The sequence below is a fragment of the Rhipicephalus microplus genome, chromosome 1 (genome assembly GCF_043290135.1).
Source record: "Rhipicephalus microplus isolate Deutch F79 chromosome 1, USDA_Rmic, whole genome shotgun sequence".
Classification (NCBI taxonomy): Eukaryota; Metazoa; Arthropoda; class Arachnida; order Ixodida; family Ixodidae; genus Rhipicephalus; species Rhipicephalus microplus.
Window position 1 is genome coordinate 259,489,435 of NC_134700.1, and position 18,931 is coordinate 259,508,365.

General features: G+C 46.8%; 1 protein-coding gene across 1 annotated transcript in view; it reads left to right on the forward strand.

Moving 5' to 3' along the window:
• Positions 1-7,010: 7,010 nt before the first annotated feature.
• The window catches only part of LOC142814685 (lachesin-like), a 50,816-nt gene continuing 38,895 nt past the window's right edge, over positions 7,011-18,931 (forward strand). The window contains exon 1 of the mRNA XM_075893858.1: positions 7,011-7,411. Within this exon, the coding sequence (XP_075749973.1) occupies positions 7,321-7,411 (91 nt within the window). The 5' untranslated portion in view covers positions 7,011-7,320. The remainder of the gene's footprint in view (positions 7,412-18,931) is intronic.

Sequence of the window (18,931 nt, forward strand, 5' to 3'; positions counted from 1 at the left end):
GTCGCGCGCTTGCCCTCACGGAAGCCATAAAGAGTCTCACAATGCCTCACAGATGGCAGCACATTATCTAGCGTTTGCTGTTTGCTTGATCAACACCTCTGAAAAGGCGTGATATGTTTTCCGCTAGATGGACATCGTTTTTCATTTTTAGAGTTGTTTGAATGTTCCTTTGTGTCTTTAGTGGCGATGGCTGCACTATCTCAGCCTTTTTTGACGTAGTTTGTGGCTTCCTAAATGCGCCTACAAATCGCCGAGTGCGCTCGTTTTTGTCATGACACCTGTCAAACAAAATGCGTTATAGGAGAACTGAAACACTTTTTTCAAGTAACCATGGAATGGATTTACTAGAGGAGCTTATTGCCTCACGAATTTAACGCCACAAAAATTTTAAGAATCCGTCCAGTGCGAGGGGAGTTACAAAGGTTGGTCGCTTGCTGCAATTGCACCTTTTCTTCTCTCGTCCAGACAAAAGCGCTGGAAGCTGAGCAGGGAGGGGTGGCAAGGGCAAAGAAACTACCGCGCCTCGTGGCCTTGAGCACTCTTTTTTTCGAATGCGCTGCTTCTCAGTGTGATCGCGCACGCACGCGTGGACTAGTAGCGGCCTCCCATGGCGATCTCTGTAACTTGCTTTTTCGCTCACAAGCGACAGGGCCAACGCCGACGGTGGGATTTCTGCGACACGAGCCTTCTAACGCTATCACGTTAAAATAATAATTGGTAGAATTTAACGTCCCAAAACTACGACATAATTGTGAGAGATTCTCTACTGGTGGGGTGAGGAAATTTCGGCAACCTGGGTTTCGGCAACATGGTCCTTGAGCCTCAGTGGCTTCATCGAAAATGCGGCCGCAGCCGGGGTTTGATTCTTTGACCTGCGGGCCAGAAGTAAAGCGCTTTGACCACTAGGTCACTGTGCCGGGTCTGACGTAGAATCACCACTTACGTTAGAAGGCAGAGGCCTGTTATCGAAACAAAGCGCACGCGATGATGTGAATACCGTACGTAACTTTCGAACGCGTATTTTTACGGAATCAAGCAAACCCTGAATATCACTTGCTGAATCATTGGAATAAAACCGTAATGTTTATTGGAGTTCAGTAGAAGGGAAGCCAACACTAGAACCAAAGAGAGAGAGAGAGATGGTATGAAGAAAGGCAGGGTGGTTAACCATAAAGCAAGTGTCTGGTTTGCTACCCTGCACTCGGAAAGGAGAAATGGGAGACAGAAAAGTAAGAAAAGGGAATGAGAGAAAGAGTGGGACGGAAGGGAAAACACACAAACCAAACTTAGCGTCAACCCAACATGACCCCTGTGACATAGGACTGCATATGTGGTGTTTATTGCTTTGCTATAAAATTATATAGGCAGCTGCACTACAAGCAAAATTGACGTTAAGGCATTCCCAGAAATTGGGTGACATCTGGACGTGGCACCATCTCTCGGCAGCAGAAACGGTAGCCTGTCGTAATTCAATGGGAAATGGGTGAGAAAAAATATATCTCTTGAAAGAAGCAGTTATCAAAAATGACTCCGGATTATTTGTAGCAGAGGCCTACTGGTACATTTAAAAAAATTCCAATATTCCACTACAAAGCGTGTGGCTTTCCAGGGCAACTACCCACAGAAACACGTGGGATCCCATTGTTCAATATTAAGCGCTCTGAGAAGGCAGGCGATTTGTTTTGTTGTACTGTAACTTTGTCAGACTGTCCGAGTAAGTTACTGCTGTATTAAACCGGAAGTCACTTTAAATAACTAGCTTTTTTTCGGCAAATGATTTTTCACCTATGCTCCATTCAGTTACGAAAAGGCCGTCGCTGTGGCCCACGAGAGGTGTCCTACGTGCACATGTCCCCAAATCCTGGTCATTACCGACATTACGCCCGCATATAGTTTTTATATGCGAAGCAGCTCTTTGACTAGCTTGCGTAACGCTGTCCGTCTGCGTCTCGGCGCCAACGCGTAGCACCATGCCCCCCCCCCCCCCGCCGTAGTTGTTGGAATGGTGCCAAGTAGGTCAAGTCACAGCTGTGCGTTAATGTCACTTTCTCCCTCATCTGAAGCAGCTGCCGGCTCATCCCAACACACTTAGGTGGCGTTGCTCCTCCACCTGCTTGCAACACACCTCTCTCGCTTCACCCTCTCCCCCACCCGAACCACTCGATCACATGTCGAGTAGACACGCTCTTACAGCTCGTTTATCTGCGATGAAACTTACCCGAGACCTCACTCGCCTTCCGTGTCTTTGAGTTTCAAAGAAACGTTCACTCGAGTAAAGCCTACACCGAGTTTGGTTTCAAACCGTTCTTCTAGCGCCCGCGTCAACGCCCGTTTCAACCGGGTCAACGGACGCTGCTGCTTCACATTCCATCATGGTTCCCTTCGGGAAGATGGTCCATAATATTTTTTTTCAAGATAGTTTCTAGACCTGGCGCGGCTCTGTGGCAAGATACCCGAGTGCTACGCAGAATTCTCGAGTTCCAATCCTGCTGCAATGCTGATTTGCATTTTTTTAATTCGTCTATTCTACGCTACCGGAGTCATTTTTTTTTCTTAGCGCTCTCAAATTTAAAAAAAGCAGTGCCTGCTTTCGCTGTTGCTGGATAGATGTAAGCTGTCAATCACATGTGGCACATACTCGCAATCGCGGCTCTTGGTCAGCGGGCATGTGCCCCACGTGTCTGGAAAAAGGGTTTGAGAACGTGCGCGGTAACGTGTTTTTTTTTTTCTTTTAACTAAATTGCTGCTTCAACTCACAAAACACAATGCTTGCTGCGAGAAGTCTCCTCACAAGTGAGGAAATGCGCAAGAAAGAAAATCTCAAATGCTGACATCATTTCGATTGATTGATTGATTGATTATTGATTGACTGATTGATTGATTGATTGATTTATGTGGGGTTTAACGTCCCAAAACTACCATATGATTATGAGAAACGCCGTAGCGAAGGACTCCGGGAATCGCGACCCCCTGGGGTTCTTTAACGGCCACCCAAATCTGAGCACACTGGCCTACAACATTTCCGCTTTCCTCGGAAATGCAGCCTCCGCAGCCGGAATCCCATCCCGCGATCTGCGGGTCAGCAGCCGAATACCTTTGCCACTAGACCACCGCGGCGGGGGGTGACATCATTTTGAACTTCTCGCGCCTGTTGCCATGACGTCATAGATATTACCGGCGCTGCTAGGACGTACGCAACTCTTAATCAGTGAAATGATATACAATGTCTTCTCAGGGAGCCAAAGGCTGAATATATCAGTGTTCAGGCAATTTGGTTCAACCAGTGTGGTGATAATACGAATAAGCTGCTTGAAATTTGTGACGTCACCATCTGAGATTTCAACGGGTATTTTAAAAGCAAAGCTTTCGATACAAATTTTATCCTACGCAAACAAACCTACGAAGGTGAAATTGATGACAGTAGAGTTTTCCACTTATATTTTATCAGTCTGAACTAACTTCTTTCACTTCAGTGCCCTTTTAAAATTAGTGGTAGAAATATAGCTGCAGGATACCAATACTTTTCTCTATCTCATGCTATTCTGACGTTATGGCTCTTGTGGGCGTGGCGTAAGCCCTTGTCAAGCAATTACCACCATGGGAAGAATAAACTAGGCAGATCTGACGCATTGTAGTAATCAGCTTACTGCCGAGCAGTGGGCCAGTAATTGTCTTCGATGCATTTTTGAAGATGGTAGTAATGGGGTACTTCAACGCAGAAATTTTTGTCTGTCTGTCTGCCTGTCCGAGTGCCAGTTTTTCTGCTTTTCTCCCCGATTCAGTATAGAATGGTGAAAATTTAACCCTTTCCTAAGCGACCAGCCCTCTTGATCTGACTGTCATGCCGAATGCTTCAGCTTGATTCTTGTTAGAATTCTGTTATTTATTCCCTTCATTCGGGGGTCAACACTTCCAATGTTGGATTTTCTTAATGGCCACAGGTTTGAATAACCAATGTCAGTTCTCATCGTTCCAGGGTATACGCATAACTTGTGACTAACTCGGGTGCATACCGCCCTACCACGTCACGTGGTATATGGGTACGTGCAACACGTGTCTAGAGGAAAAGGTTTGACTACGTACAGTGACAGGATTTTCATAATATTCACGTCATGACCCGTCAGTCATAGTCATCAAGTCCTTTTACCCTTCCGTACCTATTTTGGCCCACACCAACTCAGAGGAATGATCTCGAGGGCACTGCAGAGGTAGGCGGCGAGAGATACGTGGATATAAATATTTTAAGTGCCGGCAGTTCTCCAAGGAATGCTTCGCATTATAAAAAACGAATGTCTGGCTTACCTGCGTGGGATTTCGAAGGCACAGAAAAGAACCTTGCATTGAGCACAGGGTCCCTAATGGAGGGTAGTCAACCGCACTAAAGCAACATGCAAAACGACGATTCAACCAGGGCATTTAAGACGCCCGTCACTGATCAACATTATTGCTTCATAGGATTCAACTCAGCGGTAGAAAACGAGAAAACACTACCAGTAAGAAACGAAGTGAACAGGCAGGGTACCGGGATAAAACTAACTCATTTCCGAAATCAACCGTTCTTCAATGCAACAATGAAGGGCACGCGCAGCATTACTACGCATCGTTGCAAGGCGGTCCTGTTACCTGCGCGTTACTTTAATCGAAAAAACGTATCTCATTGTCGATTACATAGACGATGCTCCCACATTTTCCTGATTCAAGTCAGACTATCTTTACATGACAAAGTGCCAGTTTCTTTTTTTTTCTTAAAATGTTCGTCCAGTTAGCGTGACCAGCTTATATTGATTCCAGTGTTCGTGCGCATGTTCCGGTTTCTTTTCTCGGGGGACGTCATTTCCTGAAGCGAATCAAACGTTATTTCAGGAATCCTTACCCGCCATGGTAGTCTTGATGTCCATGGGGCTTGATTCCTGACTTGAAGGTCACGGGATCAAATCCCGGCAACGTTGGCCGCATTCCGAGGAAGGTCAAATGCTAGAGGCTTTTTCTGAAAAATACATGGCGTGAACACGGACACAAGAAAAAAAAAACTCTGCAAGGACATCACAAACGCCTACTAACAATTCAACCCGCCGCGGTGGTCTAGTGGATAAGGTACTCGAATGCTGACGCGCAGGTCGTGGGATCGAGTCCCGGCTGCTGTGGCTGCATTTCCGATGGAGGTGAAAATGCTCTAGGCCCGTGTGCTCAGATTTGGGTGCACGTTAAAGAATCCCAGATGATCGAAATTTCCGGAGCCCTTCACAACGGCGTCTCTCATATTCATACGGTGGTAATGGGACGTTGAACCCCAGATATCAATCAACTAACAATTCAAGAAGCGCACAACGGCGGGAAAGAAACGAGGCACGAAAACATATCTGCGCGTGTCCATGTCATGTGTGAACCTACCAATCTGGCACGCGAGGGGGCCTACGTGCAAGATAACTGTGAAGACATTTCGTGTCATCATTGTGCAAGTTAATCGATGGTTGGTTCACGCGTGCGCTTCCGCTATTATCGTTAAGCGATGCTTCCATCATCAGACGCGATCCTTAATTCCTGTGACGGTACTAAACTGTGCATAGGAATGTGCCTATGTACCGGAGACCGTGTATGCATGCACACTCGGCAGGACCCAATGGAGAAAACAACGCAGAACAAGGACGGCGGGAAGAACGACGGTGGAGAGAAGGACCATCGCTAAGAAAATTAGCTAGCCTCGGAGCAGGCTGTACAGTCCCCCCTTAAAGAGAAGACTGAAGGGGTCTCGGAAAGTAAAACCAGCTTTTAATTTCGATGTTAAAAACTATACACTAAAGGTGGTTGTATAATTTCTTTTAAAATATATCGCCCAACCAGAGAGATATATATTTGTCAAACATTTATACCTCTAAGCAATTTTAAATGTCAAACAATATCAGTTTTTGCTCGCTGGATCGCTCTCCATGTGCTTTGCGCTGAACAAATGAAATTGTTCTAAATAGACTCAACAATAAAGCTAGTTCTTGGAACTCAAACGAGAGCCGTTTATTACCACGTTTTGCAATAGCACATTTATTTTTTGTCACGTAAACCCGTGTAAATGATAAATCAGTCAAACAGTCAGTTACTTATTTTGATTGATATGTGGGGTTTAACGTCCCGAATCTACCATATAATTATGAGACACGTCGTAGTGGAGGGCCCCGCAAATTCCGACCACCTGAGGTTCTTCAAAATGCACCCAAATCTGAGCACACGGGCCTACAGCACTTTGGCCTCCATTGAAAATGCAACCACTGCAGTTAGTCACTTACTTTCGTAAGCGCATTCTGTCGACTTCTAAAAAAAACATGTGAAAACAATTAAAACAAGACGCTGACCACGGCAAAAGCAAATAAAAGCACTTATTGTTTTGCTTTCATTGTGTTCAGTGTCTTGTATTAATTGTCTTTGTGACTGTTTCTGACCTTAGAGGTTACCATATACCTTTTGACTTCTTTACTTACTATACAAGACGCGAGGGGGAGGGGAGGAAAAGAAAGAATGCAGTATGACGTCTTCCTTGCTTTCTGTTCCATTTCTTGTAATTAATTTTTGTTGCGTTAAGTTTAGCGCAAATCATTGTGAATGTGCCACACTCACTGCTATTAGAGCTCTCGTTTTTTTTACTAAGATCTCAATTATTTATTCATTTAATTATTCATCTATTTTACAAAGATGTCAATTATGTATTCATTTATTTATTTATCTTCTGTTTCTCTCAGACCTGCCTTGTGGAACGTGGTTAATACTGCCCAGAGCACTTTACGACGCAAACCTGCTTTGACAAAGGCGGTAAGCAAACCCGAGGGCAGCCACCACAACTCTATTGAAAGAGCCGGCGTCCGCGACAGCACACTGCGGCGGCGGAGGGTCCCGCTTTGGGGATTCGCCCGCGCGGTGGCGGGAACGGCGCTCGACCCGACGAGCCCTTTTCCGAGCGAAACGGGAAGCGCGCGCCAACTCTAGTTTCGGGGGCTGCGCATCCCCAACCGACGCACCACCGAGCTCACTGCCGTAGGAAGCTGCGGATGCTGCTAATGAGTGTTTTTTATTTTCGCACGCACTGCTCATAAGCTCTGCTCAATTGGCCCCCATGCGCTGACCGGTAAGAGCCACGTGAACAGCGTTTCGTAACCTGAAACCACCGTGTGGTCCCTCTCGTCAGTGTTTGTAAAGTCACGTGCACACCAAATGTTTTTTTTTCTTGAACCATTTCCCGAGGAGAGACTTTCCAAGTAGGACACTGCTACGGAGAACTCGCAAAGCAATTACTTTCTTTGGGACACTGAATTTCGTATCACTCATGTCGTAGAGATGGCTGCGTGGTTCATCTTCTTCTGTGGCCCACGGTGGGGAAAACTCCGGGCATCTTTTCTGCCTCTCCTCGTCTCATTTTGTATAGCAGGTAAGTAAAACGTTCACGTTCCTACCTTTATTTCACTAGAACTCTCAACACTCCCTGTTGTTTTTTTCTGGGGAAGCGTTGTATACTGGTGCAAAACCTTCCCGTTGCTTTACACTACCACCTCCAACGTTACTTTACCAGTGTCATAGCGGCTTGTTAATCCTATTACTGCTTGATTGATTTCTGGGGTTTAACGTCCCAAAACCACCAATTGATTATGAGAGATGCTGTAGTGGAGGGCTCCGGAAATTTTGACAAACTGGGGTTCTTTAACGTGCCCCCAAATGTGAGCACACGGGCCTACAACATTTTCGCCTCCATAGCGAATGCAGCCGCCACAGCCGGGATTTGATCCCGCAACCTGCGGGTCAGCAGCCGAGTACCTTAGCCACTAGACTACCGGGGTGGGGCTCCTATTACTGCTTCGACAAAATGAAATGAAGACGCATTGCAAGGCGCTTTGCCATTTTTTTTGTTTTATATTTATCTGATTTCACTACGAGAAAGAAATGACAGATTTCTCAAAGCGGAAAGCTTCATATTGAATTACATCAAGAGCATCGGCTCAGTGTGTTGCAGAAACAACTGGCTCGTGGAAACGTCACGATGAATTCGAAAGTGTCTTGTAAGGCACTCGCAAAAAGGACAATGAACGTCGAAGAAACACACGGCTGCATGCACTGACCTTCAGCAGAACTTCATTCGGACAAAAAGGGAAGAAAGAAATGAACGTAATCAATGACACGTGCGGACCCGTACGATTAATTCACTTCCGGAAGCAGAAACATATGCGCCGCGCATCGTCTAAGATCTTGTTGTGTTACCGCACGTGCTGATCAATAATTGATATTCTGTGACTGCTGACTGACACAACCACTTCGTCCGTTTGTGAAAGACTTCGATCACCTCGCGCACGTTCTCTCTGTGTTCGTGCTTCTATAATATCATCGCATCGCTAAAAGCTTCAGCACAGCTTGCAATATTTAGCGTGAAACTTGGTCGTGCAGCAGAGCTGGTGGACACGTTTTAGCTTCTCTTGATAAACATCTTTACAGCATGCATGGGCTGCGGTTGAGCACCTTTTTAATTGATTATGACGGTAATATTCTATCTGCGACACCGGGCAAACCTCGCCCATAACAGTTTTAAAGTGGTGCACACCCGCACTCTCGGCAATTAACTGCTAAATCTGATGCCTTGGTTTCAAGCAGCGATCGTTTATTCTGGCTGAGTCTCTCGTTCAAGCTCCTCCCCTTGAGTCTGCATACCTTCGTCCTCACGAACGTGAAATTTGGCGCGCGCATCCAGTGTCGACGTAAACACGAGAAAAAAATAGCGTAACTCTGCGTGAGAGAGGAAAAGGGGAATTAAGCGAGCAAAAAGGGAATCCATCGAGCAAGCTGGATTCCCTTTTTTTTTTCTCTCTGACGCGGAGTTACATTATTTTGTTCGCTGGATTCCGTGCCGACCGTTTGTGCCCTCGCGATCTCCGACGACAGCGCAGCTCTGGCCGACTGGGTTGGTCTTACACCACCTCCTGCTGCTGGTTCCCTACGACGTCGACAGCGTAGCTCTGACCGACTAGATTAGCCCCACGCGCCATCTCCTGTCGCCGACAAGAGCTCTCGCCAGTGGTGCCCGTCCTCGGACTCCTGCAACCGTATCCTTCTTTCCTGTCTTCTCCTTACTTCCGTCGCTCCCTGTCCCACCGCCTCGCTCTCTCCTTTCTCTCTCTCTATCTTTCTACTTGTTAATTCTACCCTTTTTTCCCTTCTCTACCCCCATCCCTCGTGAGCTGCTGTTGAGGTGTCCTCCTCTTGAGAGACAATTATGGGGCTCACTTCTCTCTTCTTTTCTCTTAAAATCACTTCCCCCCCTCCCCCCAGAGAGGAAAAAAGGTCGAGATAATCGCGATCACAACGACATGCAAGCGCAGTTTTTCGCCTTGCACCCATGCGTGTCACACAGTGCGCAAATAACTTTAGTAAGTGCTGGAAAGAAATGTAAGTTCAAGGGCTCGTTTTCTTTATTAATCACAATATTAATGAGAACTAATGTATGAGAAGTATTACGAATTACCAAATAATGAGAACAAGCGAGTGCTGGGATTTCGCTTTGTGACTGGCTTGAAGCAGCAGACAGCATAGCTTACCAGGAAGTGTGAATAGAGTCGTCACAAACGCGATGGCATAGATGTGTGATTTCTCGTCTTCCACTTCCCCATTGTCATTTTCATACGAGTGACCTTGACTCACCAGTGATATATTATACTTGAGGCTTTCTGAATACGGCCGTAGAAATCACTGGGAAGACGATGTTGCATGCAGGATGTTGCTTTCCGGAAGAATATGTACCGTCCTTTCATTTTGTTTTATTTGCAGGCAGCTCAGACGCGTTCGATTAAAGTGAGATGTAGTTGTGGATATGCTTCAAGAAAGCACACCTTCAAGCATAACATGACCAGCATTATTCCTTCCCAGATATGCGCTATTCGCGCATGCAATACTGCCGCTCTTGGTCACTATCCTATCTATAATTCAACCCTTCTTTTCACGGATGCGAGGTATTACCATGCACAGCGTCGGCCGAAGAAGAGTTCATGAACCAGGAGGCGAAAACGAGCCCAAATCTAGTTGGCGATCCACCACGTAAGATTAGCAGAAAAAAGAACAGAGACGTGTGATGGCAATTCCGGGCTCCATTCATCTCCAGTAATTTGGGGATAAAATATGCAACCCGGGCCGGTGTGTGGCTGCGGCCCAAAATCGAGTACTGAATTGGTGCGCACTGGGTTCTTTCGGACTGTGAGCAAGTCTATGTGTGAGGGCAAGGGGGAGGAAATGCACGTGCAAAAATAATAGGAACACGGGCCAGTTGGACAGCTCGTTTTGGTTTGACCAGCAACTGCTCGAAAAACACGGTGGCTACGGCTTGGCAAGTGCGCCTACATGCGAGTGGCCGACGTGACAACACGGTCGGGTACTACACCTAATCATAGGGCGCCACGTGACTCGTCAAGGCCTGCGGGCTGTTCGAGCCCTTCGCGTAAAAATGTAAAAAAAATAGAGCATCTTTTGTTACTGAGAAAGATAAAAAAAGATGGTGGGAAAGAAGGATACATAGGGAATAACCTGATCGATCGTTTTACCCAAGGGCGTGTTTTCTTTCTCTATCTGTCTAGCTTTCCTGGTCATTTTTATTTTTTACACATGAGCACTTTGAGAAAAAAGGAAATAATAATGGATGTTTATACGTACGGTCCTGAACGGTGCTCGAAAGGTCACACACTATGAGCCGCTTATTCCAACATCTTAGAATAATGGCTCATGAGCAGTCGCCACGAAAGATCTCGCTCACATCATTGATATGACACTGCCTTAATGTATCACTAAATGACTTCCGAAATGACGCGGACAGTTCCTACTCGCGTCGTTTCTTGTGCACCGAAAGATATGGGGCACGTTGCACCCCTAGTCCAGCGCAATATTAACGAGTTACACAAGGAAAGCATTGAGCCACCTTGCACAAGCCACTGTTCTAATCGCAGCACAGATATTAGCATGCATAATAGTGTTCGTCTTTTAGGGGCGAAGCTCCTTAAGCTATGGGTGGTTCGGCCATCACTTGTATGTATGCATGTATGCAGTAACCACATCACAGCATATCCACGGAGTGAATAATTATGAGTGGGGCGAAGGTTCGAAGGGTTTTATTGGCAAACCGTGAATCATCCGCTGGCCGCGTCCGTCCGTGGTCTGTCTGTCTGTTTGACGCACGGACAGACGGACTCACGGGCGGATGCGCGGACGGATGGACGGAAGCAATAACGAATGGACAGACAGAAACGCTGACGGAGTTACGGATGTTTCGCCCCATTCATCATCATTCACTTCTTGGATATTCTGTGATTTTTTTTTCTGTTTTACAGTATTTCGAAGTACCATAGTTGCGTTTTTGACAAGCTATACAGCGTGGAAGAAACTGCTATGCCGCACAATATCATTAGAAGCAAAGTCACAGCAAGCAGTTTGAAATGTTTGCACACTATTACATTCTGATATATTGTCATGTAAGTAGCACACATCAATTTACTCACTGAAAAAAAAAATGCGCAAGGTTGGAGCAGAGCAGTACTGGTCGATTCTCAGCTGATGCTGGCTTGATGAGGCACACATGCATTCACAACCTGATGCAAGAAGTATTTACGGGATCACATTGCAAATCCCGATTATTCAATAGGTATCTATCGGGTTCTATCAGTGGCTGTCTCCATTTGTTTATATCTTTCTTTTCACTCTCTCTTTCTTTGTTTCTTTTTGTCTCAAGTCAGTGATACCTTTCTTTTTTTCCCTCTCTTCCTTTGTTTCGCCTGCAGTCATGATTCGTTTCTCTGTATTTTTCGTGTTTGTTTCTTTTCCTCTCTGTCTGTTTTTTTTTTCTTCTCTCTTTCTCCCTGTTTCTACTTTTCTTTATGTCTACTTCTCTTTCTCTCTCTTCGTACATGTTCTCTCGCCCATACGAGTTATTGCACCCCACACCGGACATATCAGCGCAGCGGGAGGGCGTGCGCCTGGCACACTTATTCAGGGAGCTAAGCGAAAGATGGCTAAGTGGGCACGCGCTGGCATAATGATAATAGCTTTGTAACGACGACAATCTATCTTGGGGTACTTAGACGCAAAAATTTAGTTCTGTCAGTCTGTCCATCCGATTGTCTGTTTGTCCACCGAAACGGTACCCGAAAGGGCCGAAATTCCGACCCCACCTGCAGCACCCACCAATATTGCTCAAGTTTCAGCGTTCATTCATACTTGTGCGATCGTCAATTAAAAGCAATATTGAGCATATCTGAGGCACAATAACAACACGTCAATATTGCGTATGTGTTTCTTTATAGAGAAGGCACACATAAGTGATTCTAAGAACCGTAGCGTTTAACGCTGCGCTGACAATGCAACGCTATGCACAAAAAGGCAAGCGAACGCTTTGCTAAAACGACACGGTGGTGGCACCTACCCGTCACTTTGTGTTCTACACCTTATCGCATTCGAGACAGGCGCGCATACCATCTTTCATTTTCGAAGATAACTGCCAGATAGCACTCGTGTCTCAGTGCCCTCGTTCGCCTCTGCTGCACGGATCGAGGCACTCTACAGCACCTCCAGAATGAATTCACCGATGTTCTCGCGCAGAACATCAAATTACCGTTTTGTTCACTTTCTCCAGACGCCAGACTAGAGAGCCAGACTATCGTCTTTCGACGACATTTGCAGTGAAACATGCAGATACGGGGCCAATTTTTTAGGGGCGAAGCTTCTTAAAGCGTGGGTCTGTACATCCTCCGATGTTGTTGTACGTAGCCACCGGTGGCGCATACCCGCTCTGAGCTACTGGGGATGCAAGATGTGAGATGGCGGTACTTGGAGTGTTCACTAGAGGGACGCACGGACGGACTCATGGACAGACGGACAGACAGACTAGCAGACGTACGGACGGATGGATGGACGCACGGAGCGGGTATGTGCCACAGAGGATGCGAGATGCGATATGGCGGCACTTGGAGTGTTCGCTAGGTGGACGCACGGATGGACAAACAGACGGATGGACGGACTCACGAACGGACGGATGGACGCACGAACAGACGGACAGACTAATGGACGGACTCAGTGACGGACGCTTGGACAGACGGACGAACGCGTAGATGGACGCACGGATTTTCGCGCGGACGGACGGAAGCAAGAACGAACGAACGGACGGACGGAAGCAAGGACGGGCTGACGGACGCTTCGCCCCACTCATCATAATTCACTTCGTGGATATGCTGACTTTTTTTTTGTCTACACCGCTGACCGAGCAAACGGCGGGTATAACAGCTCGGCTTTAAAACACTTAAAGTAAGCATTGAATGCCCACCAAGAGCCCCAGGCCCAGCGTACCCAAGTTTGGAGTAGCTCATCTACCAGGACACCAATCAAATTTTGCAGGATTTGCAATATCTAAGCTCTGTGTAGGACGTACGCCTCCGATATCACTACGGAAAACTTCTAAGATTTCTTCAAAATCCGAAACTCTTCCCTTTTTTTACTCAATGTCTCAATGTGACGTTTGAACGATCTATATGGAAGGAAGTTTCTACGCAGGCACAGTAAAACGCAGTATCGTTTGTTCAAAGCTTGACTCGGTATCGGTCTTCCTATTTTTACGGGAAGTTACGACAAGAAAGCTTAATGAGCTCTTATCTTAAGTATGATGTATTAGTCCCACGTTCAGCCGGCAAGCGAAGGAAAATCCATATTGGCCAGTGAGCACACGAGTCAACAGTGAACACCGCTCCCGCAACTCGGAGTAAGATTGTTCGATGTTAGCTATGCCTTCCCCGCTACTCGACAGTTTCTGTCGGGCAAGACTGCATGTCAAGAGTTATATTTGGACGAAACGTGGACAGCGTATAACGTACACGTGCTGCGTTCGTCCCCCAGCGTCTCGTTCGTGCAAGTCAATGAGCTCGTTTCACAGGGCACAAATAGCGCAATAGCTAACGCGGCGGAGCTCGTCCCCTCGGCTATCGCACACTTCGTTGTGCCGATATCCACTCAGGTGTGCTCGGCTACTTATCGGCACGGACGACAGCGCGTTGTAGTGACACTGGCGCGCAAGCGTAACTCATCCGTTCGTGGAACCGGAAGGAAAGCCATTAGCGCGCACTCGCATCATTGCTTCTGAATCCCTAATGAAGGCTCCCATCTAATCGTCCTGACGTGAACGATGAAGGGACCGCAACCGCGATAAGGCGTGACAGGCGAGCAGCGCAGCCGAACCTCGGCGACCTGTCAAACTTGCCGGCAGGCTAATTTGGCCTTTGACCCGCCGTTAAATACCGTTCTTCTTGTGTGACCTCGTATACGCACACTATATACCGTTATCCCACGGACAATCATTTTCAACAGTCATTTGTCGAGCGAACAAAACTGCGTTTAAGACAACTTAGCTCCCGTTGAAGGTTGCTCTTTGAGTGTCGCAATTCCTTTGCGATTGTACTTCGTTCGTTCAGAACAACGATTTGTGCTTGAGCGTTAAGTAAACACAGGCACAATTATCGGACCGCATCACTCGTTTAAAAAAAAAGAAGTCGTTAGATAAGCTCTTCGATCGCTCTTTTTCAATCGCCGTGATAATAGTTCACCGAAGTTCACCTACCCTCCCACTAATGTAAATTGAAGTATGCTCGAAGGCTCCTAGTTTATCAGAACACTTATATATATATATATATATATATATATATATATATATATATATATATATATATATATATATATATATATATATATATATATATATATATATATATATATATATATATATATATATATGATATCTAAGAGACAATAATGCTAAGGAATATATAGGGGAAGTTATTAGAGCCACTGTAATGTAAAAAGGAAAAAAAGTTGGTGAAAAAAATAACTTGCCTTGAGCAGGAATCGAACCTACGACCTTCGAATAACGCGTTTGATGCTCTCAATGCGATCGAACGCGTTATTCGAAGGTCTTAGGTTCGATTCCTGCTTGCGGCAAAGTTATTTTTTGACCCCCTTTTCTTTCTTCTTATTTACATTACATTGGTTCGAATAACTTCCCCTATAATATTGTCTGTTACATCTCATTTTATTGTGTGAAAAGACGGAAAAACGAGCCCTTATATATACACTATTATATATATATATATATATATATATATATATATATATATATATATATATATTAGGAATTCATTAAGCACATCTACTATCTTTACACACGTTCATCATCATGAGTGGTCGTCATCTTCATCTGCTGGGGGGACTCTGCTTGCATGAGTTCTGTGCCTTGGGTGTGGTCACTTCATCGTGTCTTCTGGGCCTAATAAAGATTGCCTTCACCGTTACATCACAAGTGGTGGAGTGTGCTCTACGATCTTCCGCCCTCTCCCAGCCCGCTCTGCCTCCTGGAGCTCGGCTCAGGTCGTCGTTTGTGCTAGGTGTCCGGTAACATGCCTCAGGACGAGCCAACCGACGCTTCTGCGTCTACCTCCACGGCCCCGGCTACCGCGGCCTACTCATCGTGGATTGTCACCGCGCACCAGCATGAGCCGCCGACGTTCGCTGGACTTCAAGGTGAAGATGTGGAGGATTGGTTTGATCAGTTCAATCGAGTGAGTTTCACTAACAACTGGGATGATCCTACCAAGCTTCACCGTGTTTCTTTGTAGTTGATAGGCGTAGCGAAAACATGGTTTTTCAATCATGAAACGGACATCACGGACTGGACACGTTTCAAGCAACAGCTTCGCCAAATTTTCGGCACCCCGGTGGTTCGTTCAGCTCTCGCGAAGAAGACACTGGATGCTCGCAAGCAACAATCCGGTGAGTCTTACACATCGTACATAGAGGATGTCTTTGCTCTCTGTCACCGTTTCAGCATGTCCATGTCTGAATCAGAGAGAGTTCGTCATCTATTGAAAGGGTCGGCACGGTCACGTTCAATGCCTTGGTCATACAAAACCCGACCACAGTCGCTGACGTTGTTGCCACGTGCCAACGCCTAGAGGAACTTGAGTCCCAACAGTTACCGCCGGACAGCGCTGAAAACACCACCACGACTGATGCCTCATTGCGTGCCATGATCCGAGCGATTATACGGGAAGAGGTACAATCTTTCGGCCTCTCAATAACACCGAGTCTACCTCCCCCCTCCAACATTGTTTTGCGCGACGTTATCAAAGAGGAGTTGGCATCCATGACCAGGCCAGCGTATGTAGACTCTCCAGTACCTCGACCCCAGCCGACGTACGCACAAGTCCTCGCTGGCTCACCACCCGTCGTACAACCGATGCCCGCACACTCGACGCCTGTCCCACTGGCTTCGTTAACTCCGAGTGCACCTAGACAGCCCTTTCACCCACCATGGCAGCCGCCTCGTCCGATCTGTTATTACTGCGGCTATTGGGGCCAAATTGCACGCTTCTGTCGGAAGCGTCACCAGGACGAGCGTCGTGGATTCGACACCTACGGACGGGATGTTGAGGCAAGCTGCTACGCTTTCCAACGTCGTCTTTATAATCCGCCGCTACATCGCTCACCGTTTCCAACTGCGACATCTGAGCCTACCACTTCTTAACGCTCTACTAGACGCCGCTCACCATCACCCCTCCGTCGCTCCACGTCTCCATTGCGACCTGTCTCGTAATTCACCAACCAACGCCCGGAAAACTAACCTCTGCAAGTTTTGGAGGAAAAGCTGCATCGAATGAAAAGACAGAAATTCCTCCAGTGCGTTCATGTAAAGCGATATCTGTTTTAATAGAAGGTGTGTACGTGGATGCTTTATTAGACACCGGTGCTTGTTTGTCTGTGATTGATCGTAACTTGTGCTCACGTGTGCGAAAAGTCACCACCCCTTATGATGGACCTACACTGCTCGCTGCTCAAGGGGACGCCATTACACCTGCCGCTATGTGGACCACTCGTGCTTTCATAGCTGGTCTTCTCAATTTTTGTGCAATTTGTCGTGCTGAGTTCGTGTGCCCACCAGCTTATATTAGGCTGGTATTTTCTGTCTACGGCGAACGCTTCCATCTGCTGTCGAGAAAATCTTCATGGTTCAGTGTACTGGGAGCACGGGGGTGAACACAGACACAAAGCAAAGAGGAGGCACACAGCACGAGCGCTGTGTTGTTCATATGATGGAAACTGACTATGCCCTTTATGCGGATGACAGGTCCGTTCGCTTGCTCGCTGCGGAAGATACCGAGCTACCACCTGGTCATCAGCGAATAGTTACCATCACTTCTAATGTGATCGACTCTGGTGACGTGTTTGTCCAACCATCTGCACGCTGTCTCGCAAGAGGTATAGCCCTTGCTTCAGGTGTAGCGCGGTTCCACAATAGCTCCGGACTTCTCTACGCTACAAACCAGACGTCTGGGAAAATTCTCATTCCTGAAGGCACCACAATGGCTTGCGTTACCGAATACCAACCTGTCTCTGTTGTCCCGCTTATGCCAGTGTGTTCTGAACTTCCTTCTATTGGACGTTCATCAAGCGTTTCTGTTCTTGCTGCGACTATTAGTCCAGAGCTGACCTCTTCACAGACAGATGAGTTGCTTGCCTTGCTACAAAAGCATCGGAGATCGTTTGATGCCCATTTCTCATCTCTGGGACAAACGTCCATTATTAGGCATCGTATCCAGACCGATGGCACTTCCATCGTACGCCGTCGACCATATTGCGTCTCTTCGTCCAAGCGTGAGGTCATTGAAGAAAATGTAGCCGATATGCTGCAACGGAACATTATATGTCAATCCGCGAGTCCTTGGTCATCCCATGTTGTTTTAGTAAGGAAAAAAATGGCTCCGTGCGATTTTGCGTGGACTACAGAGCACTTAATAAGATTACCCACAAGGATGTTTACCCCATGTCACGCATAGACGATGCTTTGGATTCACTGCAAGGTGCCGAGTACTTATCAAGCCTAGACCTGCGTTCAGGTTACTGACAAATACCCATGCACGAGGATGACAAAGAAAAGACAGCGTTTTCAACACCAGATGGGCTGTACGAATTCAACGTCATGCCATTCGGCCTTTGCAATGCCCCAGCAACGTTCGAGTGAATGATCGACACAGTTTTACGAGGCTTGAAATGGAAGACTTGCTTGTGCTATTTAGACGATATCGTTATTTTCTCGTCAACTTTCCCTCAGCACTTGCAACGACTGGACGAAGTTCTCACGTGCCTTGGAAACGCAGGCCTTCAGCTGAACACCCAGAAGTGCCGTTTTGCAAGCAAGATGATTAAAGTGTTAGGCCACATCGTAAGAAAGAACGGTATTCGTCCTGATCCAGACAATATTTCCGCTGTCCAACACTTCCCGTGTCCTGGAAAAGCCAAAGATTTGCGCAGTTTCCTCGGCCTCGCTTCTTATTTTCGCCGATTCATTCGAGACTTTGCCTCAATAGCTTAACCATTGCACAAGTTGCTCGGATCAGGCGTCGCCTTTGTGTGGTCTCCTGAAAGTGAAGCGGCGTTTGCCCAACTGAAGTGTGCACTCACATCCGAACCAGTACCCTGCCATTTCGACGAAACCACGCCTACGCTCCTGCATACAGACGCTAATGGTCAAGGCATTGGTGGAATTCTCCTACAGCGTTACAAATCTTCACGTGAGAAAGTCGTCGCATACGCGAGCCATGCACTGACCCCTGCCGAAAAGAATTATACCATCACCGAACAGGAGTGCCTAGCGGTCATATGGTCAATACAAAAGTTTCGACCTTATCTCCACGACCGCCACTTTACTGTGGATATGGACCATCACGCCTTGTGCTGGCTCTCGACAATCAAGAACTTGTCCGGCCGCCTTGCTCGCTGCATTCTTCGCTTACAAGAATACGACTTCACTATTACATACAAGTCGGGAGCCAAACATCAAGACGCCGACGCACTTTCGCGTTGCCCGCTCTTTTTGGAGCCCCTCAACAAA